Source organism: Mustela nigripes, chromosome 13 (genome assembly GCF_022355385.1).
Source record: "Mustela nigripes isolate SB6536 chromosome 13, MUSNIG.SB6536, whole genome shotgun sequence".
Classification (NCBI taxonomy): Eukaryota; Metazoa; Chordata; class Mammalia; order Carnivora; family Mustelidae; genus Mustela; species Mustela nigripes.
In genome coordinates, this window is record NC_081569.1 from 83,632,794 (window position 1) to 83,660,285 (window position 27,492).

General features: G+C 39.4%; 1 protein-coding gene across 2 annotated transcripts in view; it reads left to right on the top strand.

Annotated features, from left to right (window-relative positions):
• PRORP (protein only RNase P catalytic subunit) overlaps positions 1 to 27,492 on the top strand; it is a 140,395-nt gene that overhangs the window by 93,755 nt on the left and 19,148 nt on the right. The window contains exon 6 of one of the 2 annotated variants that reach the window (XM_059373073.1): positions 17,277 to 17,405. The exons of the other annotated variant lie outside the window; for it this stretch is intronic. Within the exon in view, the coding sequence (XP_059229056.1) occupies positions 17,277 to 17,405 (129 nt within the window). The remainder of the gene's footprint in view (positions 1 to 17,276; positions 17,406 to 27,492) is intronic. 2 annotated transcript variants of the gene reach the window in all.

Here is a 27,492-nt window from a genome sequence, read left to right on the forward strand (position 1 = left end):
AATAATGAGGCTGATGGTTTTCATATGTTTGTTAACAGTTTTTATTTCTTTTGTGAATTCATGTCATTTCTGTAAGTTTATAGGTTTATGCTTTTTCCTATTGGGATTAATATTTATTTTGTTTGTAAACATTCTTTGTAAAGTAGATATATTGGACCTTCTTATATTTATTGCAAATATTTTCCCAAGCTTTAAGTTTTTAAGTGGCCCAATCTATTTTATTTTCTTTGCTTTCTTTGGAAAATTTGCCCCTTCCTAAATTCATTCTTAGGAAATCAGATCTTGGTCCAGAAAGCCAGGTTGGTAATTTAATTTAGAGGTAAATTACTACATTTTTTTAAAAAAAGATTTGTTTTTTATTCCAGAGAGAGAAAGAAAGTGTGCACAAGCTGGGAACCTGCCCCGGAGCGGGGGGGGTGGGTGGCCTAGATCCAGGGTCTCTGAGATTAAAACTCACCAAAATACCTTGATATAATTTGATAGATTTACTTTGTGTTAAAAAGACCTTTCTGGGGGTGCCAGGGCGGCTCAGTCGGTTAAATGTCTGCCTTCAGCTCCAGTCATGATCTCAGAATCTTGGGATCAAGCCCCACATCTGGCTCCGTGCTCTGCAGGGAGTCTGCTTCTACGTCTGCCTCTCCCCCTGCTGTGCGCTGCCTCTGTCTCTCTCTCAAATGAATAAATAAAAAATAAATAAATAAAAAGACCTTTCTGTGCACATGCATGTCACTGTGTTTCAGTAGAGTGATGTAACTTCAAGTTCTTCCATGTAGCCTCCTTCAGGATTCCCCTGTTCTCTTTTAATTCTGAGCAAGGCTTTCATTTGCTTTGCCTTTCCTTTGTTCTCTGTCCTTCGTTCTTTCCCTGTGTCAGAAGCTGTATGAATGGCTGTTCTTTTTTCATTTTCTTTTTTTTCTTTTTCCTAAGGTTTATTTATTTGTTTTAGAGACAGCATGTGTGCCAGCGAGGAGTGGGGCAGAGGGAGAGAATCTTCGAGCAGAGTCCCCACTGAGCTGGAATCAGTCCCACAAGCTGCGGTGATGACCTGAGGCCAAACCAAGAGTCTGGTACTTAACTGATTGAGCCAGGCACCCCCCTCTTTTTTGTTACTTTCTTTCTTAATGTTTCTCGTTCTAATTAGCTTCAAGCTACAGTTTCTTCATTTTTTTTCCTGCTTGGTTCTCCTTTTCCTCTGCTCCTTTCTGACTTACTCTGTGAAGTATAACATTCCTGGTTCTATCTTAACCAGGAGTGTTGAGACCAGATAGCACAGCCCAGGGTTTCTTAACCGTAACACTATTGACATTTTAGGCCAGATAATTCTTTGTTTGGGTGTTGTGTTGTGTTGTTCATTGTTCATGTTTAGCAGGATCCCAGGCCTCCACCCATGGAGATACCAGTAGTACTCCCTGCCCTCTTTGTGAAAAACAAAAAGGTCTCTGGACCTTGCCAGGTGTCATGGCTGCAAAATCATCTCCCAGTTAAGAATCCTGGATTTGACAAAGACAAACCAACCATCCTCCTTCCAAGATGTAAATTCCTATCCCAACCATGTGTTCTTTACTACCTTTTTTGAGAAGCATCCCTCTTATTATTCAAAGCATACATTTTGGCATTATGTGATCTACCCATGAGCTATCATTTATTATTAATCAAATAACCTTATATCTCTCTGGTTACTTCATCTTTAGAAGGGGGACAAATACCTACCCATTGGATTTTAGTGAGAATTAATTTTAAAAATGCATTTTAAACGTTGACCGCATTGTAAATGCTCTATTAATAGGTGATGTTGTATCATCATCACCATTCCATTATTTATCTCCTCTAGTGAGTTGACCATGAGGTGTCATATAGGCACATCTCAGAAATTTTCCCAGATTCCACTACTCTAATTTCAGGCTAAAAACTGTCTCTTTCTCCTGAGAATTCCTCTAGCATTTTGTCTCTATTTGTCTTGTAGCACTTGCCTCTCTTTATATAATACTTTATATTAGGTTATAGTACATGTCTTTTCTTCCCTACATGTCACTCAAATCCTTGCAGTTCCCTGTATTTTTCTCCTTTGTAGTTCGTTAAATTCTCACATAGTACACTTACATTAAATATTTTGAACTACTAAATAAATTTAGAAACTGGTGAACAAACTCAGGATAGCCTATTAACACTAATAGGATAATAACTTAGGAGATACTATGACTGGCTGGTTAAGAGCTCAGGAGCAAAGGTATCTGGGTTTGGATCTGCTACTTGTTAGTTATCTGTGTGTAACCCTATTCTATCATACACTAGGCTGTTTAATAAAATGGTTTTGTGATTCCAAATAAAACTTGAATTTGGAAGTGGGAAAATATTCCCTTTTAAAAAGTATTTGGTCTTCTGAAAACAATTTAGAAGTGTAAAAAAAAAATGCTAGTGACATATAGTTAAGACTTATTCCTTTGTCTTAGTTGTTCTATCCCCCTTTTTAATTAACAATCCCAAAAGCTTGAAATTGGAATGTCATTCTTAGTGGGTATTCCCATTTCTTTAAAAGCATATGAAGTACCCACAGATTTTTTTAAGCCCTTGTAAATAAATAGCAAGTTATGGGTAGAGTGAGATGGGTCTGTGGAGACAAAGGGGCATATGGCATTTATGAAAGTTAGTGGCGTACATGTGACATTGTTTAGACACTGAGTACTTGAAAAGTGTTTGGTAGCCATTCAGAAGAGTGGCTTTGCTCTTTACCTGCATAATTTGGATTAGCTACCATTCCCTAAGTGACCATGCATGACATTTGGATGTAGTCCACATCTCATGGCATTCTACATGTTAGACATAGCTTCATGTATTTGTTAGAAAGAGGTTGGTATTGTGAACTTTTCAATATCACCAGTTAATTTATTGGTAATTTCAGTATGCCAGCTTGATTATATCTAAGTACATATCTTCTTCTTCATTGCCCCAAGAGTAGAAGTGTCAGTTTCTGAGAACAGTTTCTGGAAACATTGCAGAAAAGCTTTCCTAAGTGGTAGCATTCCATGTGGACTCTGTTTTTCTGTTTTGTTTTGTTGTTGTTTTTTTTCTTCCCACTAAGCAGGAAATGCCTAGAAGTACAGATTCTGCGATTTTGAAGTCACAAATCTGCTTGTTTAAATTCCCTGCCTCCATATCCAAGCTGCTTTCTCTGTGTCTCCTGGCCTCTCTCCTTCTGTCTTTTATAAAGTCATCGGATTTAGAACTCAACTGGGTAATCCAGGATGATCTCATCTTTGTGGAGATCTTTTAACTTGATTACATCTTAAAAGACCCTTTCCTCAAACAAGCTCACATTCACAGGTTCCGACACTAGGACATGGATATATCTTTTTGAGGTTCACTATTCAAAATTCACACCCCAGTCTCCGTCTATTTCCTGCCAGGTTTACTCTGTAACACCTTGATAAGGAGTCATTGGATTCATGGTCATGGCACATTCATCATTTCTCATCTCCACCCATCTTGTTTGTGAACAGTTCTAAAGGTTAGAAATTGTTCTTTCTGTGAGGCCAAAACCTGTCCTGGGACAATATCTGACAGTGGGTTCTAGATCTCCTACAAAGCTTTATGGGATAAGTAAAACTTATCCCATGATTCTCAGGCTGAGGAGCATAACTCATGTACTGCTTCTCCATCATTCTGATAGTCTTCTATGGGTATGAGGTCCTTTCAGCATTTGTACTACCACATTTGTACTACGGTGGTGTGCCACCACCCTCCAAAAAAAAAAAAAAATGCTAATAATTACTGTGAGCCAGTTGTGATGGAAATGTAGTGAACTTCCTCCAGGAGGATGGGGAATGGACAAAAGTTTGAGAAACAACAATCTCAACCTTCTTCCTCATGGCAGCCATTCAGATAGATGAGGACAACTATGTATATTTCCCTGAGTCATCTTTTCTGGAATCAACATTTAATTTCATTTACTCTCCCCTATGATAATGCTTCCATGCATGCATTCAGAAAATATTTATTGAAGACCTAATATGTGTTGGGAACTCTGTTAAGTATTAGAGTGATGCAAGGATGAATATTGCAGAATCCATGTCACCTAAGACTATAGTTTAGGGGAGGATGTAAACAAATAAATTGCAAAACAGTGGTAAGTATTTGGTAAGCGTAAGTATAGAATGCTAAGGGAACACAGAGGAATGCCTAAATCAGTAATGAAGCAGTGATAATTAAACTGAGACCTGATGACAGAGATAAAGGGAAGGAGGAGGAACAGATTTGTGTCAGGCAGAAGGAGCCTCCCACACTCACTTCCTGTTTTAGAGCTGATCTTCCCATAGAGGAAATCAAAGATGGCTCCAGACAGTCCCTCAGGTTGCTCCCTGGCACCAAGGGAGAGGCCTGAGGCCGCCTAAGAATGAGACACTCACCTCAGCTGCAACATTTAAGGGGATGCCAAAAAAATTGAGTAATTAATAAGGATAAAAATTTAATGCAGTATTTTAAAAATCACAATTATGTAAAAGATTCATGATGGCGGTACCTGGCTGACTTGGTCAGAAGAGCATGCAGCTCTTGATCTCAAGGTTGTAAGTTCAAGCCCTGCATTAGGTGTAGAGATGACTTAAATAAATAAATAAACTTAAAAAAAAAAATTCATGATTAACAAAATACCAAAATTTTAAAGAAAAGCAGGATCACCATTATTGATTTTTCCCTTTTGTCTCAGGCACCAGTATGGTTTGGCATGGTGCTATTTTTGAACCTGTCTTTCTTTAAATTGTAATTTTTTTTCATCATGGATTTTTGTACATTAATTTTGATTTTGTAAAATGCTGCATTAAAATACTGTTTATCTTGTCCAGTGAGGTTTTTGGTGCCCCCTTAAATATTGTGCCCAGTGTAAGGGTTTTAGTCACCTCATTCTGGTCCCAGGCCTATAACTAAAACAGACGCACACATTCCATGCTTAGCCAGGTGGACTTTCCCTCCTGGGACTTTCACCCCGGAGGATGTAAAGACACAGATGTGGTTTGAGACATTTCACAACAGCAGTGACAGAATCCTACCCTACTATGATTTCAGTGTGTCTCTCTGCACACACATGCAAGCATGCTCTCCTGAAGGTCCAGGAGGCAGTGTCCAATTAACCACTCGTGTGGCATGACCTTGGTCATGTTACTGTTCTGGCCTTTCTGGGTCTTGCTCCTCTCCTAAGCTGATGTTCTGGTATTTAAGGTTCATATTTACTTCATTTTTGAAAATCAGTCATCTTTGTTTATCTCCAGACTTTTATTCTTCCTTCTCTAGAGATAATCAGTAATGGTTGCATGATAATATATGTAAATTTCTTGGTGTCTTAGAAGAAATTTCATGCCTAGAAAAATGAACTAATTTGGAGTAATTATTTTTTTTTAGTCACTTCCCTTGTCTTTATTTTTTCTTTTCTTTTCTTTTCTCATTCAGTCCTTTGTCCAGCATTTCCAAGTTGAATATAACTTTGAACATTTAGTTTTGTTGTCTATAACTTACAAATTATAATAGTCACTGGAAATGAATATATGAACAGCAGAGATTAAAGGATGCCAGACTCAGGGGCTCTCACCATAGACAAGACAAGCACCAGAGACATCCATGGAGGAAAACAAATGATGTTTACCAAGAAACAGCTGGCATATTTAGAGACATTATTCAGTATTCATTAGGCCCAAACTCTAGTCTTTGGAAAGAATGGAAAAATGGGCATATATCTAACAGTACTATAGATTTGGAGGAACTTCAGAGCAGAACTCAAAAAACAAAGAGCATATTCGGGAAAAGCAACAAAAAGTTCAAAATAACAATTACCCGAGGGAGAACTCACAAGAAATATGAGAAGTATGGGCACACCACCCAGATCTGCTGATGGAGCTTGCTGTCTCCCTAATTTCTGTAGATCATCTGGCATCCTCAGTCCAAGCTATGACCACTCTGTCAGCCATAAAATAACTTACTTTGGACACTGCCAGATCCCTAGCATTTATTTTCTTTTCCCCATTTTAGACTCTCAAGTTCTTTTCCCAGGCTAAGGTTCTAATTCTTTGGCCTCCTTACTCCCAGGTAGAATGTAACCAGCAGTTCTGACCTTTAAGAGAAGGGGGTAAGAAACAAAAAGGTCATGGGGATAGGAAAAGAAATATTTACCTCCTTCTGGGCATTAACTTTCCCGATACTATTGTGGTGAGACTGCACCACTTTTGTATTCATCCTTTCGTAAGTGCATCTCTACCTGTTATTTGTTTGTTTGTTTTTCTTTAGTTGCTTCTCTCCTTTTTTCTTCATTGGAATCAGTAATATTACAATTTTGTTTTTAAAGCTGTACCTTCCACTTGCCTTAAATTACACTCCCTTTTAGAGTTTCTAGCTTGGGATTACCCCACCCTGTGTCTGAACACTTTGAAATGTACTCTTTTAGGGTCTAGGGTCCTCCCATGCAAAAGGTTTCCTTCCTTTGCTGTTACAGAATCCAAACCAGTGAGGACCATCACTTCTTTTAAAGCTCTTGTCACTTCTACATCATCTACACTTTCCTCCTCCTTGGTCTTTATAGTCCTGAATAGCAGTTCTCTTTGTTGTTTCCTCTACTTTCTGAGAAATGAAATTCTCATGATATCAACTTATCAGGTGCTCTACTTTTACCAGAATGAAACCTCTCACCCATGCTGGGAGAGGTGACATTTCCCGTTACTACTGTATATTGTGTCTCTATCTGTTTTGTGATCTGTATTAGGAAAGCATCAGTGTTCATTGACCGCAACAGCATCATTAGAATAGAACATACCTTTCCAGTGTCATGAGTCTCAGTGACACTTGCCTCCTTGTGTTAATCTTCTAGGTTCTCCTTTTCTTATTATCTGTGTTCTAGAGATTGTTATTAGGAATAAGGCCATTAGCTTTGCTCTCCCTCTACTTGATTTTTCACTGATAAATTATCGGAAGTCTCTACTAGATTCTTCTTTAGGTAGCATACCAGCACCTCTGTGGAAGCTTGTCTTGATTTTACATGATCTTACTGAGACTTCAGACCTCACCCTATCATCAGCTTTAATGTGTACTGTCATATGTCTAATAAAGGAAGTGGTATATATCTTCTTATATCCTCTCTCTATATATCCCTCCTGGCCTCCCCTGTGTGTGTGTGTGTGTGTGTGTGTGTGTCTGTATGTCTGTGTGTATCCCCTTAAGTTTCTTTAGAGGCATGGCAGAATTGAAGGCAGTGCACTTAAGAACCCTGAACAAGAGGTATGCTATTTCCTGGGTAGCCATCTTTTAACTAAAATTATAGAAACAGAGTTAGAAATCATAGGATTTCTACAGAAATGACCTGAGCTCAAGGAAGATGCTTAACCAATTGAGTCACCCAGGCACCCTATACCAAGAAATATTTAATGAAAACCCTTCTGTAGGATTTCACATAGGAGAAAATGAAGGATAGACAATAAAGTCAAAGCAGGGCTCCTCAAAATTAGAACACCTTTTTTCAGGTTACACCTAGTGTTATCATAATATGTACATCTGGAGACCTTCTTAATCATGGGGGCCAAACTTTTTAAGTCAGCTGAACAGCTGAAATATTGAGGACAGATTTTATTTAGCACACATTCATATAGCACTTACTCTGGGATGCAGTTCCAGAGTGTTTTATAAATGATAAATGAATCTACTAAATTAATCATTTAATCCTCATAACAGATAAATCCTCCTACTTAAAATTAGTTCCCATTTTTCAAAGGAGGAAACTGAAGCTTAGAGAGGTCAAGTGACATCCCTAAGGTCACTAAATTAGTAAGCGAGAGCTAGAATTTGAATTCAAGAAGTCTGGCTTGAGCCAATGCTCTAAACACCACATTCTCTTCAATTTATTTTCTTTTTGAAGTTCCAGTGGAGAAAAATGTTACAGCCTATATGAGAAAATACCTAATGAGCATGAAACATTATTAATACAACAAAACAACAACTTTAATTAAGAACTTTATCAGATGTGCAGATGTGTAGTACTTTGACCTTCATAGTTACAACTTTCTCAAAAGCTGCCTAATTATAATAATGTTCCCTCTCTGTTAATTATTGTCTCTTTCGTTCTCCCCTCATTTCCCAACTTTCAAATTACATGGTTAGTATCTGGCTCTTGTTTGTCTATCTTTGACCACATGCTCCTTTTTGGGTGGTTGTGATATGTTGTGGGATTGTGGGAACTTTCTTGATTGTTTCCAGAGTTAGACTAATGATGGCCTTTTATCTCTTTCTCTTTTAGCTTAATTATAATTTGCCTGTTAATTATTTCTTTCTGTCCATGTTCACATTTAATCTTCATATTGGTTTTACTAGTATCAGAAATTAATTATTTCCATGTGTCCACATGGATTCTGTGTTCTCTTCTGAATATATCACTCTTAATTGCTTTAAAGGAAACTCTGCTGTAGTTAATTTCATATGGTATGACCTATCACATACATAAACTTATTAGGAACTTTGAATAAATCTGTGGAGGGCTTGAATACTTGAATACCTTGGTAGGGCATTTTTCTACCGTAGTGGAAGGGAGCCCCAAGAATCTAAATCCGTAAACATAAGGCTAAGGATTCTAATGCCTGCCTTTCTTCCCCTTTCTTCCCCCTATGCTTTAAAATTTGTTATGGTTCCATTTTTGGTAGTTGTGACATCTCCCTGGCAATAGTACAGTCTGTCTAATCAATAAACTAATGATTAAAAAAGAGCTTTGGAAGTTTTAGCTCCTTGGGGCGCCTAAATGACATAGTCAGTTGAGTGTCTGTCTTTAGTTCAGGTCGTGATGCCGGGGTCCTGGGATTGAACCCCACATCGGGGCTCTCTGCTCAGCAGGGAGTCTGCTTCTCCCTCTCCCTCTGCCCTTCTCCCCTGCTTGTGTTCACATGGTGTGTGTGTATGTGTGTGTGTCTCTCTCTCATAAATAAAAATCTTAAAAAAAAAAAAAGCTTGTAAAAATCACAATTTCTCTCTCTCGCTCATAAATAAAATCTTTAAAAAAAAAGAAAAAAGAGCTGTAAAATCACATGCCCCTAGTCTGATCAAAGCTCTGACAAGTTATAAAATTGTCACTAGGCTGCTGGTGACTTAAAGACATTAATTTTTACTCATAAAAACATGAGCTTAAGTGTGTGTATTTTATTGTAGTTGCCATAGATCCTAGCTTCCCTTGTCCAAGAAATATTTTTTTAAAGATTGTATTTATTGGGGTGCCTCAGTGGGTTGAAGCCTCTGCCTTCGGCTCAGGTCATGATCTCAGGGTTCTGGGATCGAGCCCCGCATCAGGCCCTTTGCTCAGCAGGGAGCCTGCTTCCTCCTCTCTCTCTGCCTGCTTCTCTGCCTACTTGTGATCTCTGTCTGTCGAATAAATAAATACAATCTTTAAAAATAAATAAATAAAGATTGTATTTCTTTATTAGAGACAAAGAGTGGGAGAGAGCACGAATGGGGGTGGTACAGAGGGAGAAGCAGACTCCCTGCTGAGCAGGGAGTCCAGTGCAACATGGGGCTCCAGGTGGGGCTTGATCCCAGAACTCTGAGATCATGACCTGAGCTAAAGGCAGATGCTTAACCAATTGAGTCACCCAGGCACCCTATACCAAGAAATATTTAATGAAAACCCTTCTGTAGTAGATCTTTGTGCCATGATATTTTTCAAAAGAATTACTTGGTTTACTGTGAGCCACGTAAACTTTCAAATGTAAACATGTATTATTCATGAAATCTTTATTGACTTCCTTTCCAGTGCCCGGCACAGGGCGAGACATTGTGGAAGATGCAGAGATGAACGAGATGCCATTCTCTCCTTGTCAAGGACTTTATGATCTTGCAAATCTTGTAAATACTCAAATTTTTAATCTGTAGAATATTTATAGGGGCTCTAAGAAGTATTTAAGAAAAAAGCTAAAAAACATTTCTAGGCTAAGGAAAACTACTCCTAGGTAAGGAGGAATCAAAGAATACTTTATGGATAGACATCACCATTTAATTGGTTCTTTTTTTTTTTTTTTTTTTTTTTTAGTTAGATTTTGGTAACTAGAGTTGAGGGTGTGGGAAAGAAGAAGGGCTGATTCAGACAGCATTGCTCAAATAGCACCAGGTAGCAAAGTAGTACTTCGGAGCTGGAAGGTGAAATGTGGGGGGGAGTACTAAATATCACCTTTTCTCCTATTTTCAAATCTCCTATTTTCAAATTTTCCTGTTTTCATGTCACAGGGTGCCTGGTTTGGGCTCAGGTCATGATCTCATAGGTCCTGAGATGGAGCCCTACATCTAGCTCGCCCTCAGCGGGGAGTTGGTCTCAAGATTCTCTCCCTCTGCCCTCCCACCACTCACATGGGGGTGCACTCTCTCACCCCTGCTCTCTAAAATAAATAAACAAACCTTTTAAAAAATTTAAGAATTAAAAAAAAAAAACCCTTGCCATATCCTTCATAGGATGAGATTTGAAAAGAAAGATGAAATTTAACACGCAGTTGACAATAGTTGGCTAAACAACCCAGAAAAATTTTCACTGCTCTTAATCTTATTGGTTATCTTCAATTATCTCCAAAATCAAATTTCTTCTTTTTAATTCTAAAAAAACAGCTTTAATGGATTCCATTTATTTATCTTAAAAGCTATATTGTGACAGTACAACATATTGGTATAATATTCTCTTGGGAGCAGGAAGATCACCTGTGTTTTCGGATAACTCCATTCAGGCTTTTCCAGCTTAAACCTATAAACCTGAGTCAGTTGGTTCATTTTTGATGTTCTTCCTCCTTTTCCATCCTGTCCGTCTCTAGGTTAACCCACAGATCAGCAGAGAGGAATCCCACCAAAATTAAGAGACTCTTTTCACTTCAAAAAAGGGACTCTTGGGGCGCCTGGGTGGCTCAGTGGGTTAAAGCCTCTGCCTTCAGCTCAGGTCGTGATCCCAGGGTCCTGGGATTGAGCCCCTTGGGCTCTCTGCTCAGCAGGGAGTCTGCTTCCTCCTCTCTCTCTGCCTCCTTCTCTGTGATCTCCATCTGTCAAATAAATAAATAAAATCTTAAAAAAAAAAAAAAGGGACTCTCTTTACTTTTCCTTGGAAAGTCCCAATGTGTATCTTACAGCAAAATGGGGGAAAAAAAAAAGAATTTGGGCATATTTAAAATATTTCTTAAAATTCTGATTCAAAATTATAAACTATTTCTTTTTCTTCATTATTAAGAGTTTATATAATATAGACTTCGAAGACTTAAAATCATAAGCTCTAGCTTTACAATATTTTTAAAAGATAATAAGCAGCCCATTAAGTATTATTACCTTTCAAAATATGTGATAAAGAGATAGCATACCATGTAACTTTGATAAATGCATGTATTTAAAGGGCGTGAAGACATTAGCATGTAGTGTGCCAGGCTTTTCATTTCAGTTATTCCCCCCCCTAAAAAATACCATGATTCCTGGGGCCCCTGGGTGGCTCAGTGGATTAAGCCGCTGCCTTCGGCTCAGGTCATGATCTCAGGGTCCTGGGATCGAGCCCCGCATCGGGCTCTCTGCTCAGCAGGGAGCCTGCTTCCCCCTCTGTCTCTGCCTGCCTCTCTGCCTACTTGTGATATCTCTCTCTGTCAAATAAAATAAATAAAATCTTTAAAAAAAAATACCATGATTCCTACATGTATTGTAGATGGCAGTACTTATATGGAAAATGGAAGTTTGAGAATGATTAGCAGATAGAGTCTCAAATGAGTAAGGTTTAGTTGAAATGTTCTTAGTTAATTTTTCTCGTTCCCTGGATTTTTTAAAAAAATAATCACAAACTTTCTTTCTCACTCATGATGTTTCCATTCAGTTTTATTTCACCATCACCTAAACTCCTTCCCCACCTCACCTTTGTTTCAGAAATCACGTGTTATACAACCATTTTCTCGGTAGATGGCAGTGATTGGAAACCAAGTGATTATGCACATAGAATCCTGTGTAAAGTTCTGTAGATGTATTTTTTTCTCAAGCAGGTTGAGTGCCAGAGGGCCCTGCTATAAATTCTGACAGGGACAGGGAAAACACTGCCATGTATGTTTCAAAGACACCATCATTGTACCTCTACAGTTCCAGGGTTGATCAAATTTGTCTTTGCATGGAGGGAAGTAGCTCATTTATAAATATGAAAAGCTCTCTTATTCTCCCCAAACATTGGGAATTTTGCTGTGGGATTCACTCAGTAAATAAATGTTTACTAATAACATACTAATATTTTACTATTATTTACTAATGACATACTAATATTTTACTAAATCAATAATTAAATGCTGTTACTTGCTAGGCCCTGGGCTGGGTAAGCACCTTACCTTATATACATAAAAGAGAATTTTAAAAGTCCCAATAAAAGAGTCCCAAACATAATAAAGGGTGGTAGTTCTAACAGTAGGAGCATGTAGAAGATAAAGTATGACACAGAACAGGAATCAATGGCTGTCGCAGGTATTACAAAACATTCATAACATACTTTCTAAGCCTGCTGGCCTCAGACTCCTTCATGATATAGCACTTCAGGAAGCTGCTTTTGTTCTATTAACGCAACAACAGCAATAACAACATGCAAGAAGAAGCCTATTCCCCTATCCTTGTGGGATACTGGGCATCGTGGGAGAAGCCCTTAAGAGTCTACCTAGAAGTAGTATACATTATGCCACCAACTGTGCAGAGAAGGGGAAAGAAAACACATACACACTTGCTTGTTCATGTCTCTTGAGAAGGCGCCCCAAGAGGCGGAGAGTGTTGTTGGCCACTTGGGAGAGGAGCTAGGTGGCTAGAGGATAGGGTGGGAGGGACACTTTTCAGTAAATAGCCTTTGGTTTCTTTTGGATTTGGAACCATTTGGATTTATTACCCATACAAAAATAAAGCTTTAGGGGGGCACCTGGGTGGCTCAGTGGGTTAAGCCTCTGCCTTCAGCTCAGGTCATGATCTCAGGGTCCTGGGATCGAGTCCCACATCGGGCTCTCTGCTCCACAGGGAGCCTGCTTCCTCCTCTCTCTCTCTTTGCTTGCCTCTCTGCCCACTTGTGATCTCTCTTTGTCAAATAAATAAAAAAAATTTTTTTTAAATAAATAAAGCTTTATTGACTTGATACATCACATTGCCACATGAAGAGAATACATACCTGTTGTCTTTATCTGGTAGGTTCTATAACCTAAATGTACAGTAGATAGGAGACAAGTATTGCTAAGGATCACATAAGTTTCTGTAACATTTTTTGTTTTGGTTACAGGGAACTTCCCACTCTTTATTTTTCACAGCTCTCTACTGGTATATCCTGATAAACATCAGGTGGCCATGAGTAGGAGTGGTTCCTCCCAGAGAAGCCAACTATAGATTTGTTTACACAAGGAAGAGCTGTATGTTCTTGTTTTGTTTGGTTTCTGTTGTTTTAATGGAAGTTACAGATGGTATGTGCCAAAACCCATGGCAGAAAACAGATTGTGAACAGAAGAAATATGGGTCAGTAAGTACCTTTGTATTGCTCAGAATTTAGAGCAACTTTAGCAGATTTCCTTGGTGAGAAGAATTGTTTGTGCTGTGTCATCAGAGGACTCGTAGTAGGAGGTAGAGAAGCATCAGTGCTCTTCAAATAAATTTTTGTAGCTGGAATTTTTAATGCTCTGAATGTGTAAAGCAACTCCACAGCGTGGAGTCTGGGTGGCTCAGTGGGTGGAGCATCTGACTCTTGGTTTCCACTCAGGTCACAATCTCAGGGCCGTGAGATCTAGCCCCACATCAGGCTCTGTGCTCAGCAGGGAGTCTGCTTGAAATTCTTTCTCCCTCTCTCCCTTTCCCTCTATCCCATCCCCATGCGCACGTGTTCTCTCTCTAAAAATAAAAAAAAATAAAAAAATAAAAAAAAAAAGAATGCTACAGAAACAGCTATAGCCCTTGTCCTTAGAAATTCTATATGTTTATTTATGGGATCATATAAAGGCGATGTTGAGGGTTTTCATTTTAAGGAAACAGAACTTTAGGTCTAGTTGAAACCTGATAAATAGAACAGAATGAAAATCAAGTATACACAAGGAATAAAATGTTACATATTTTGTGTATATCATGCATGCTAAAGTTCAGGATATGGTCAGTAGACATTAATTGGTTAATCTTTATGAACTCTGTTTCTATTACTTGGATAATAAAAATAGCTAACACTGTGGTAGCATATAATAATTTAGAAATCACTTCCGCATTGTTTCTATTACTTGATTGTGTGTTCAAGAATTTATTTGGGGGGTTCATTTTATAATGAAAATCCTCTTTTCTTTGGACTTCTTCCTCCCTGTGTGGGAATGGACATGTAGATACTTTTGCTAGAAAAAAAGTAATTGAGTGAACTTTTCTTGATATACTTAGCCTGTTAACTAAGAAGAAAATTTCCCATCTACGCTAACATGGTCTTTCTACCCTTCTTTATTATATAACTTTTGCTTGACTCTTAATAAGTCCATGCCAGAGCAAAAGAAAACTTGACAAAACTGGTTCTGTCTTCTCATCTTTGTCCTCCTTTGTGACAGGCAGGAATTACATTCCAAGGTTCTGGATTTTTTACTTGGTCAGTTTCTTCCAGTTGTAAGAAATCCTTCTCTAACCTATACTTCCCCTCTGCTCTCAAACTTCCATTTTCCCTTTTTCTTTTATTCATAAGTGCATTCATAGTGCAGCACATTTTAATTGATGATCCGAAGCACAAGGCCCTGTTCTTTGTGCTGGGGATACTGTCAATGAAGCAGAAAAACCCCTGCCCTCTTGGAGCTCCAATTGTTTTTAATACATCCCTGCCGTCAGGGCTGCTGCTACGCCTAAGTCCACAGGGTGTCTCTCATATTTCAGTCTGTGAATGTTGTGCTGCAGTTGTGCAGTGCACAGCCAGCTCAACTCCAGATGGTGGCCTTGTCTACTAAGCTTAATTCAGATGTTTGTCAAAATTAATTTCCTAGGGGTGCCTGGGTGGCTCAGTGGGTTAAAGCCTCTGCCTTCGGCTCAGGTCATGATCTCAAGGTCCTGGGATCGAGCCCCACATCAGGCTCTCTGCTCAGCGGGGAGCCTGCTTTCCCTTCCTCTCTCTCTGCCTCTCTGCCTACTTGTGATTCCTGTCTGTCAAATAAATAAATAAATATTTTTTTTAAAAATTGATTTTCCTATAATAAAGTCGGTTACCATGTCCCGTCATTGCAGAGAGCAAACCTTTCCTTTAAGGAAAGCATGCAGTCATCTCCAAGGGGTGGAAGATTTTGTGGAGAAACCAACCTGTGTCTTTCTCAGACTACCTGTGTTAAGCTGCTCTAAAATTCACTTACAGCTTCCTTCTTCACCTTCTGTAGTAATTGGAGGATTTTTTTTCTCTGCCTTTAAGGAGTTCTCTATTTTCTTTCTTCCCTTTCTTCCTTCCTTCCTTTCCTCCCCCTTCCTCCCTCCCTTCCTCTTTCCTTCCTTCCTCCCTCCCTCCCTCCCTTCCTCCACTCTTTCCTTCCTTCCCTCCCTTCCCCCCTCTCTCTCTTCCTCCGTCCTCCCTCCCTCCCTCCCATCCTTCCCTTCCTCCCTCCCTTTCTCCCTTCCCTCTTCCTCCCTTCCTCCCTTCCTTTTTGTACAGCAAAACATGAGAAGTTTTTCCTAGTTTTCTTTTCCCTTTCAACCATCATAGCATCTTTTTTTCTTTTTCTTTCTTTCTTTCTTTTCTTTTCTTTCTTTTTTTTTTTCTTTTACTATGCAGTGATTCTTCCACCTTGATTTGTGGCCAGTAAATGTGCAATTGGTAAGAAGTCTATGTACTGTCCTTTGAAGACAACGTTGCATTTCTTGTATTTACTAGAGAGCTTTGGGAAAAAGAATAGCATTGGATTCCATTATACCATTATCTTGCCTTGTGACTCTGCACAGTTCTAAATTCTTTGAAACTTAGGTTTTCCTTGTAATCAACATATGAAGATGAAAATACTTAACTGATAATTTCACACACATGTCCCGCCCATCTGAAATACTTTTGAATTTATCTTTTTTTTTTTAAGATTGTATTTATTTGAGAGAGAGAGTATGAGCGAGAGAGCACAAGCAGGGGAACCAGCAGAGGGAGGGGGAGAGCAGATTTCTCACTGAGCAGGGAGCCTGATGTGAGGCTGGATCTTAGGATCCTGAGCTCATGATCCGAGCTGAAGGCAGCCCCTTACCTGACTGAGACACCTGGGCCGCCCATGAGATAACTTTGAATTTATCTAAGAAAACTATCATGTCAAGACTCATTATTAGAATGAAATGTGTGTTTGAAGAGAGTAATTCTTGGTGCATGTAGGGTTGGAAAAATTGAGAAGTATGTTTGCTCGCACATCTATTATAGTTAGAATCAGATGGAAAGGTTTAGAGATTGTGCCATTAAGGAATGTTTTCTACACACAAATTCCCTAGCTCTGTGCTTCACATTCATTAACAGGCCCAAAGATGTTTGAATTCAAATCTGCTTTAGAAACTAATTTTCCTAAATATTTAGTTTCCTCGATCTTTGCTGAAATGATCAAAAACATCAGGCATCAGCTCCATCAAAATTTTCTTCCATGAGGTAGCTCATTTGTCCTGTGATCTTTTCCATGTCCAGCCCCCTACAGCTTCTATCCCTGTTGCAGATTGCATCCTTTAAAGGCCAATGAGGGTTCTCTACCTCAAATAATTTGGGGACATATGCTAATTATATGTAAGACATGAGGGCTCCCATGGGCTCACTTTCCTCTTGGCACTTAACTTGCTTCATCCTTTTTAGACTTCAGGCAAGGTTAACTCTCTCAAATCCTTTTCCTCTTTCAATTATTGTTCCCTATTTTTAGTACTTCATAACTTGATGCCTTAACCTGAGGCAGCTTACCATCATTGTCACTGCTTAATTGAAATGATGCTCTTCAGTGTTACCAGTGACTATTGTGGGGAAATGGGAGCTGCTGTTTGTTGAGAATGTTCTGTAGAGCAAGCGGAAGGTGCCCATATGAGGCATTTTATATGTAGCGTTTCATTTAATTTTCATAACATTTTCACAGATAGTGGTATTTCTTCCCTAAGGATAAGGAAACTCCGGCTCAGAAAGGGTTAAGTAATTTGTCTCATAGCTAGTAGGTGGTAAAGTCACAGGATTAGATGCAGTTCCTTCCAAAATCCATGTTCATTCTTCTGTAACAGATCTATTTATCCCCTCTTTCTTGAAATACTACTCTAGGCTCTTTGTGTCATGCTCTTTTGATTCTTTTTTATTCTTTGCAACATTTAAGGGGGAAGAGGAGCTCAAAATAAGAGATGACAAGGATGATTGGAGTACAAGGAGAAGGATAAGAGTATGGACTCACAGAACTCACGGTTTCAGGAAGAAAAAACATGGAGTACCAAATAGAGGAGAAGAGGTCTGAATGTTTACATTTCCCCATGAAATTCACATGTTGCAGTCTAACCTGGCATGTGATATTATTTGGAGTTGGGGGTCTTTGGGAGGTGATTATGTTATGAAGGCAGATTCCCCCGTGGATAGGACTGTATTCTTATAAAAGAGGCCAGAGAGATGTCCCTTGTCCTTCTGCCATATGAGGACACAGTGAAAAAATGGCTATCTATGAACACAGAGTCAGGTCCTCACCAGACACGGAATCTGCAGTGACATGATCTCGACTTCCCAGCATCCAGAAATGTGAGAAAAAAATGCTTGCTATTCATAAGTTGCCCAGTTATGGTAGTTTTGTTATAGCAGCTCAAACAGACTAATACAAGGACTGAAATATGTTCACTGGAATCAATAATTAGGAAATGACTGATGGCCTCAGTGGGATCAGCTTTAATGCAGTGATAGGGGTTAAGCCATCCCTTAAGGGGTTAAGGAGTAAATGGATAGCAAGAAAGAAATTGTATACTAGTCTTTTGAGAAGTTTAGATGAGGAGAGAAGCTAGAGCCAGCTAGCTCTCTATGAGTTACTGATTACAGCAATGGCAATCCAGAGGCACCTACGTGGTTCAGTCACTTAGCGTCTGACTCTTGATTTTGGCTCAGGTCATGATCCCAGGATCCTGGGATGGAGCCCCCATCGAGCTCCCTGCTAAGCAGGGATCCTGCTTCTCCCTCTCCCTCTGCCTGCCACTCCCCTTGCTTGTGCTCTATCTCTGTATATATCAGATAAATAAATGAAGTCTTTAAAAAAAAAAAAAAAAAAGACCCATCAGGAGACCTAATGGCATTTTGAACTAAAGTGACAATAGTGGAACTAAGAAGAAATAGGTGTGCTTAAATCAAGGAATTAAGTAAAGGATCTTTGAAACTATACATTCACTGTATTTTCCTGAAAACTTAATTCTTTTAACACCTTAATCTCTGAGGGTCTGTCAAACCTATGTATCAGTGTACCACATTTTTGTGCTTTCATAACCTATCAATAACAATATGTAGTCTTTTAAAGCTTACTGAGTCCTTTCACAGATATTATCTGATTTTATCCTTACATATGTTTTTGGAGTAAGTTTTACATACGGGGAAACCAGCTCAGAAGCTAAGGGACTTGCCCAGAAGTTAACAGCTCTCTAGTACTACACTGAATCCACATCCTGTGCTTTTTTCAGAGATGTTCTGCTTCCCTGAAAACAAATGATATTTTTTCAAAGCGAATGATCACATTCTCAGCATTTGAATGCCAGCTTGGCAGCATATTATGAGTTGGTTAGATCAGGCATGATGAAGAACAAGAAGAGACGATCTGATTCATGTGTACCCCTGCCAAGTTCACAAGTGAAGCCCTAACCACCAATGTTTAGATTTAGATGAAGTCATGGGGGTGGGGGGATCCTCATGGTGTGACTAGTGTGCTTATGAGAAAGGAAGAGATGAGAGTTCTTTCTCTCTGCCATGCCGAGGGCACAGTGGAAAGGCAGCTGTCTGCAAGCCAGGGACAAAGCCGTTACCAGAACCTGAGCACACTGTCACCCAGATCTCAGACTTTCTGGCCTCCAGAACTGTGCGAAATAATTTCTGTTGTTTAGGCCACCCAGTCTACAATCTTTTGTTACGGCAGCCCAAGCTGACTAAGACAGTTCATAAAATTATTTTATGCTGATAACTCCCAATTGCAGTATTTTCCAGAATTAGATGCCTGCCTACTCTGCATCTTACAAGCAGGATTCTTGTCCCTTTCGCCAGTTGATGGATACTAGGCACAATATTTATTCTACATTTCATACGTTACCTAATAACAGTAAGTGAATGAAGCCATACCGTTGCCATGTCAACTCAGTAGCTTGTCACATTGAAACAAGTTTCCCTTTCATTGTCCTGCCTTGTCTAACTGTGGAAAACCAAAGGCCGGGGCGCCTTGGTGGCTCAGTGGGTTGAAGCCTCTGCCTTTGGCTCAGGTCATGATCCCAGGGCCCTGGGATCGAGCCCCACATGGGGCTCTCTGCTCAGTGAGGAGCCTGCTTCCTCCTTTCGCTCTCTCTGCCTGTTTCTCTGCCTACTTGTGATCTTTGTCTGTCAAATAAATAAATCTTAAAAAAAAAAAAAGAAAGAAAGAAAGAAAGAAAACCAAGGGTCTTCTGCTCTATTCTCTATTTAAAAAAAAAAAAATAGAAAACTTTTTGAAACAAGAGTGCTTAAGAGAAATGTGGTACCAACTGGCATAGAGTTGGTGGTTTATAAATCATTTCACTGTCACCAGTGTTACCTCTCAGACTATTTCCTACCATTCTGTACACACACGGTCTAATTTTATCATCCTTTAGAAATACTGTGGCTACTACTTCCTGGCTAGTGGTCAACTTTTAAACCATTCTTTTCTTTGTTTTAAAACCTACGCAGGTGAGTTTTCTCAGTTTACCTGTTTCTGTTTTGGAAAATCATGCCTTTGAAAACAGATTATTTTGTTTGTTTATTTATTCCCATTCATAGATACCTCTGTGTGTGTGTGTGATCACAGTCATTCCTAAGGCAACCAGTTGTGTTTTGAGACAGCAAATCTTAAGGAGAGCTGTGATGCCACCTACCTTAAGAAGTTCCATTTTTCTGATGTTGTATTCCTAGGCATATGCAGATATTAGAGGAAAAAACAAAATTTAGTTCAAGTAAACATCTTTGAATTAGCATGTAGAATCAGACTGGATCCCTTCACTTTTTGACTCTTTAGAATATTTGAAGGTCTTAGTAATTTTCTATTAGGTTATTCTTTTTTTATTCATTTTTTATGACTATTAGGTTATTCTTAAAAATTAATATCTTCACCTACAGTATGAACATAATTTTGATGGTATCTGAAAGTCCCACTTCTAGCTAGGTGTACATATTTATAAAGCAGGGTATGGTACTGTTTTACATTAGATTTGAAAAAATTAGGAACATTTCAAAAAATCCCTTGCTATCTTCAAAAATATTGAAAATGATGATTGCACTTTTTTATGGCTGTACTGTTAATGCAAGAAATTATTAATTTGGAGATGGAATTGTACAGCCTCACATACTTGGGGTTTTTTATTTTTATCTTTTTGGTTTGTTTTTTGACACGTGTCAGTGTGAAGTTATTTCATCGATTGAAAACAAGGGAACACTTTGACATCCCATGCTTTACCCTTCTTTTTGTCACCCCCCCCCCAGAGGAATCTTTAGAAAAGATTTGGCCTCAAAGAGATCTGGATCAGAATTCTGGTTCAGTCATGTACTAGCGAGGTCACCATAGGCACATCACTACATTGCTAAGTTAACACCCTAAAACCAAACATTCTGTCTCTCCTGCTTCTCCTCCTTCAGATCTATTCTTCTTTCTGTATCTTCTAAAAGGGATAGAAACTGTTTTGTTAACAATATTTATATTTCATATTGAAATAATATTTTCGATATAGTGGGTTAAGGAAAAAATGTATTATTAATCTTTATTTCATGTGTTCTTTTTTGGATTTTTAATGTCACTGCCAAACTTATTTGTGGGTCAGGTTCTTTTTTTTTTTTTTTTTAAGATTTTATTTGACAGACAGAGATCACAAGTAGGCAGAGAGGCAGGCAGTGAGAGAGGGGAAGCAGGCTCCCTGCTGAGCAGAGAGCCGAATGCGGAGCTCTATCCCAGGACCCTGAGATCATGACCTGAGCTGAAGGCAGAGGCTTAACCCACTGAGCCAACCCAGGTACCCCTCTAGGATCCTTTTTTATCTTTAGTTTTTGGGATTACTTTGGGTGCTATTGTTGCTGTTTGTCCCTCAGTTTTATTGAGATAGAATTGACATATAATGTTGTATAAGTTCAAGGTGTACAGCACAATGATTTAATATATATATATTTCATATATACATAGTGAAATGATTACCACACTAAGTTTAGTTAACATATCCATCACCTCACATAGATATAATTTTTTCTTGTGATGAGAACTTTTAAGATCTATTCTCCTAGCAACTTGCAAATATATAGTCCAGTATTGTTAACTGTGGTCGCCATGCTGTACATCATATCCCAGAACCAACTTACCTGATATCTCCAAGTTTATATCTTTTGACAGCCTTCATCCATGTCCCCCACCTTCTTTTTGCTGTTTTTTAACCTTTAAATGTTTTTCATCCTCAATAAAGGTAGTATATATATATATAACTGGGGGAAAAGTCAAATAATATCCAATGATAGAAATTGAATGTTCTCTCAGTCCTGCTCCCCAGAGGAAACCACTGATAAGTGTGTGTCTTTCAAGACTGTTTTCACACATACACACGTAATTATTTTCCACAAAGATGCCATCATTAAACATATTACTCTAAAATTTGCATTTTTAAAATATATGTATTTCCAAGTACAAAATTTTGTAATTGTCTTTGAATAGTCAGATTGGGGTCATGTTCCATGTTATGACTCCGCTCCTGGGCTGGGCAGAGTGCTGTTCTTCGCTGACTTATTTTACAATCCAGTGGTCACCTCACACTACTTGCAAAGGAGAAAGAGCTCCTATACCCAGGGTTTGGAATAGATGGCCCTGCTGCAAGTAAAAAATATCTTTGGAGTCTTACTTGTTTCATCTTAAAAGTTAGTGTAGGGGCGCCTGGGTGACTTGGTTGGTTAAACCTCTGCCTTTGGCTCAGGTCATGATCTCAGGGTCTTGGGATCGAGTCCTGCTTTGGACTCCCTGCTCAGGTGGGAGTCTGCTTCTCCTTATCCCCATCTGCCCTTCCCGCTTCTCATGCTCATGCTCTCTCTCTAATAAATCAATTTTTAAAAATCTTTAATAAAAACAGTGTAGATCTTGAATTTGCAAATATTAAAGCATCTCTGTTTTCAAATAAAAAACAAGGAGGTTCTCAGAAACAAACAAACAAAAGCCTGAAGTAAAATTCTTAGTCCAGGGGGTTGTGCTTGCTTGTCCTCTGGGCTTCAGGATACCCCAGTATATTGCCAGGTCCTGCTTGGGTATACCCTAGTGTGAGAAATACAGTGTTAGGCTTTCAAACAAAAGTACCTAGGGGTTTCCCACAACATATCCAGGAAGGAGGGAGCAGTAGATGCTACTGGAAAAATTATAATCACAGTTAGCTATAGAATAAGGGGCAGGATTTGGAATGGTATGTACTGAAAAGACAGAAGTTAGAATCAAGAGGTACTTAATATGGGCACTACTGATTCAGAGAATGGTTAGGATTAATGTAGGTTTGAAACCTGGCTCTGCTTTTTACTGGCCTGTGACTGTGAGCTATTTTCTTAACCTTACTGAGCCTCTGTTACCTCATTTGTAAAAAGGCATTAGGAGCAGGGTGGTAATAATGATACCAGAATCATAATACATCTGTGAGGATGAAATGATGATGTATATGAAGACATTTAAAGTGCTTCTGACCCATTAGAATTGCCTAGTAAATTATAGCTAACGGGAGAAAAGTGGAAGAGTCTTCTTTTTAGTTTACATGAATTTTTAATCTATGTACTTGGAAAAAGAGCCTCAAAATAGCTCTTCCACCAAGAATCAACTCCATCCACCCATATCTCTGCCTTGATAAGAGAATAGTGAGCACAGTTGTCTCATTTTATATCTAATTCTTCCTCTCACAGCCCTCCCTCAAATCACATTCCCATTATTGCTTCCTGTCATTTCCAGTTTCTGTGCCCCCATTTCTGCTAAAAAAAGCAGAAGTGAGGGAAATGTGATGGTTTGGGGATTTCTAAAAACTGTTCCTAAGTTCTCCTTGTTACATTATATTAAACTATAGTTATGTGAATGTAATATTTTCTGGATCTTTTCTCTGGGAAACACAAAGGAATTTCCCCCATTAGTGTCACATTTTATCTTTTAGAGGACAGGAATTACTATATTGGGCATACATAATATGAGAGTTACGCAGTTATGAGACTTCATTACATCAAAGAAATTCGCTGTTGTATTTTTTCACTCTGTGTCTTGCAAATGGAGAAACTTGGGCTCTTGACTTGCCTCAAGGCCACAGGTAAATTGCTGAGCCTGAACTGTTAGTTGTTTTGTTTTGTTCTTAACATTTTATTTATTTATTTATTCGTTCGATGGATCGCTTCTTGGCCTTTTGGCTAAGATCAGGTGTATTTATTTATTTGAGAGAGAGCGTGTGCATTCGTGAGCAGGGAGGGGCAGAGGGGAAGGGAAAATCTGAAGCAGACTCCACACTGAGCCAGAGCCCGACACGAGGCTTGATCCCAGGACCACAAGATCATGACCAGAGCCAAAACCAAGAGTTGGACACTTAACCTACTGAGCCACCCACGCACCCCCGTACTGATATTAATTTAAACATATGAGTTTGCTCTTTTGTACCTCAAAAATGATAGAATATTAGGACCTTTGTCTGATTCATTTTACAAAGCCTCTGGTGTGTATGTAACATGTCATAAAGAACACTTAAATGTAAATATATAGTGTACAGAGTAATAATAAAACTAATTCTCCTGTACCTACCATTAAATTAAAACGCTCTCTATGTGCCCTAACTTATTTTTCTTCCTCCTGCTAACCTCTTCTTCCCCCATGCCCACAGCCTGAGTACAGTGTAATATCCTTGCCTTTCTTTGTTTAGGTTTGAAAAACCTGAGTGCAAGTTCAGCCCTAGGCATGTGAGGAAAGACAAGTATTGTCGCTGTTAGATGACAACTCCCCCCGCCCAGAGAAGGTGAACAGAATCTTTGGTTCATGGCTTCTCTGAGAGCTCCTTAGAGTCCCTTCTGGTGAGGTAAGGGCTTAGGGTTATGCATGAGTCTTAGGAAACAGAGGTTTTTACCACAGCGAAGACATCTTGCAGAGTTGTAGTTTGAATGAGTTGTACAACATTGGACAGAAATATGGTCAAACATCACAGGCTGCTGTTTACTGCCTCTAAACTCATGTGGCTTTCCTCCAGTTTTTAAGAGTAGATCAAAGTAAAATGTTCTTGCCTTTTCAGTAAAATGTAAGTCTTCACTGATCCAGGCAGCAAGGCAAGGAGTGGGAGTATAGTAACTCCAGACTTTGCTTAAGACAGCCAAGTACGAGCTCACACAGGCACTTGATTCTCCAGTGAAAATGCTAATGTCATGGCAGTGGGGATCATGGTGATGACTGTCCCTAGTGTGGGCATCTCTCAAGGCACTTTCTAATCCTGACCAATTGCCCTCTGGTTCTTATACACAGCCCTTATTCTGGAACCACTCTTGACCATCCTTCATGCATTTCCCATTCTCTCTCCTATTTCCTGCCTTCCTCTTTCCTGGTTTAGTGTCTGGTAGAAAACATTCTTCAGGAGCTTCCTAAGGAAGGTGTGTGGGAGGTAAAATTTTGGAAGGCATCCATGTCTGAAAGTGTCTTTGTATTATTCTTATATATGAAAGAGTGGCTGAAAATAGATCTCTAGGTTAGAAACATTCTTTCAGAATTTTGAAGACAGTACTTTGTTTGCAGTGTTGGAAATCTGAAAACTTTTTTTTTCTTACTGTTATTTGCATTTATTTTATGCAGAATTGACTCCCGAGCCGTAATTTTTGTTTCTTCTGGGATATCTTTGTCTTCTGTGCAGCCTCCTCTTCTGGCTTAGGGACAGTCTGCTCTTTCTCAGTAAGGAGCATCTCAGTGTGGCAGGAGAGCTCCTGTTGGGTTAATCTGACCGTGAGCCCTGTAAGTTCAATGCTGCATCTTGGGGGCTTGTTCACCTGGCTGTGCTCAGTAACCAGAGAATCTACATCTAAACCCTTAAGTTCAGTGTGACTCTGCATTTTTAAGAATGTGCAGTAAAAAATTCAGCACTCTTTGGGCCACCCACCCTTCATCCATCCCCACACTTTGGCCTGGGCACACCTACCAACTCCACCATTGTAGTGATGGAATGATATGCATTTCTTCTGCAAATGAAGTGACATCCTTCAGATACTTGGTGGCTTTTTAGATATGCATACCCTTGATGGCTTGGGCAATTTCACATGTGTTCTTAAAGTGAACGCGAAGATTTGAACCTTTTGGTTTGCATGATTTTGTAGGGCTTTCTGGGTCAAGTGAGTAGTGAACCATATTCAAAGATCACCTCAGGCTGCTTATGGGAAGGACAGAAATCTGAAGACGTTTTGATGCCTGATCTTTTCTATATGGTCTGCTTTTTTCTTTCCGGAAGCTTTTGGAATTGTCTTTTTGTCTCCAGTGTTCTAAGCTTTTACAGTAGCATGACTTGATATGGTCTGTTTGCCATTCATTGAGTTGAGTATGCAATGGACTATTTAGTTCTTTAAAAAAAAAAGAAAAGATTTTATTTTTTTGAGAGAAAGAGAGAGAGTGAGAGAGCGCAGAAGCATGGGGGAAGGGCAGAGGAGAGGGAGAAGCAGACTCCCCACTGAACAGGGAGCCTGATGATATGGGGCTCAATCCCAGAACCCTGGGATCATGACCTGAGCCGAAGGCAGACACAACTCACAGAGCCACCCAGGAATCCCATGGACTATTTCATTCTAAAAACTCACTATCTTACTGTTTTAGGAAATGTTCTTTGACTATTTCGTTGATGAATTCTCTCTGTTTTCCCTGTTTGTTCCCTCCCTCCCTTCCTTACTCTCTCTCTCTTATTCAGATGTTAGATCTCCTAGGCTGGTCCTATAAATTTCTTATTTTTTATCTCTTTGCTCCTTTTCTGGGAAGTCTTTTCTTTTCTTTCTTTATTTCTTTTTTTTTTTTTAAGATTTTATTTATTTATTTGACAGAGATCACAAGTAGGCAGAGAAGCAGGTGGGGGCGGTGTGGGGGAGGGGGAAGCAGGCACCCTAATGAGCAGAGCAGAGAGTCCGACAGGACCTGATCCCAAGATCTTGGGATCATGACCTGAGCTGAAGGCAGAAGCTTTAGCCCACTGAGCCACCCAGGTGCCCCAAGGGAAGTCTTTTCCATATTCTCTTCCTACCCCTCTGTTGATTTTTTTTTTTTAAAGATTTTATTTATTTATTTAAGAGAGAGACAGTGAGAGAGAGCATGAGCGAGGAGAAGGTCAGAGAGCGAAGCAGACTCTCCATGGAGCTGGGAGCCTGATGTGGGACTCGATCCCGGGACTCCAGGATCATGACCTGAGCCGAAGGCAGTCGTCCAACCAATTGAGCCACCCAGGCGTCCCAATTTTTTTTTTTTTTTAAATTCCTGGTAGCAGCCATGTTTTAATTCCTAAGAACCCTTTATTTTCTTCCTTTAAAAAAAAAAAAAAAAAAAAAAGCTTAATGAATGCATGGTCTCATAGGATTTTTTTAAAGATTTATTTATTTTTAGAGAATGCATGCACACACACACATGCAGAGTGAGAGGCAGAGGGAAAGAATCTCAAGCAGACTCCCTGCTTAATGCGGAGCCCCACTAGGGGCTCAAGCTCATGATCCTGAGATCAAGAGTCAGAGGCTCAAGCAACTGAGCCACTCAGGCCCCCCATTATCTCGTAGGATTTTAGTGATAGGTTTTTATGGGATTTGGACCTTCTTCCTTTATATATAGGCTTTTGCTTATTTATTTTCCTTATTTGTTTTAGACTCTTCCATTTCACAGGCTCTCCACCCTGTGATGATTCTTTGCTATCTGCTTATGATTAAACATAATCTAAACATAACAGCTGATTAGAAGCTCTGTGTAGGTGGGGTTATTGACTGTTGACTTCACAGCAGGGTGATCTGGGTTGGCCATATGTTGGGGAATTCCCAATTAGTATCTCTAGGGTTTTTTCCTTTGCCTGGTCAGATTCCCCAAAGGCATGTTTCCAGTCTCTTGCCTGCTGGGTAAAGGCCTCACCAGTGCCAGTGTTTCTGAGAGCCAAGGAAGGAGACAGGTCTGAGTTTCTCTACATTCTAATTTCAATACGCATATATTCACGTAATCCCTATTTTCAGTATGGGGGACACACTGTCAAATGAGCTTGGTACTATAATCTAGAGATCCTTTGAACCACCACATGCAGGTAATGAGCCTTTAGACTTCTTACCCCCGCCCCAGCAGAATCAATATGGATGTGGGATTGGAAAGCAAATTTAGGACTCTG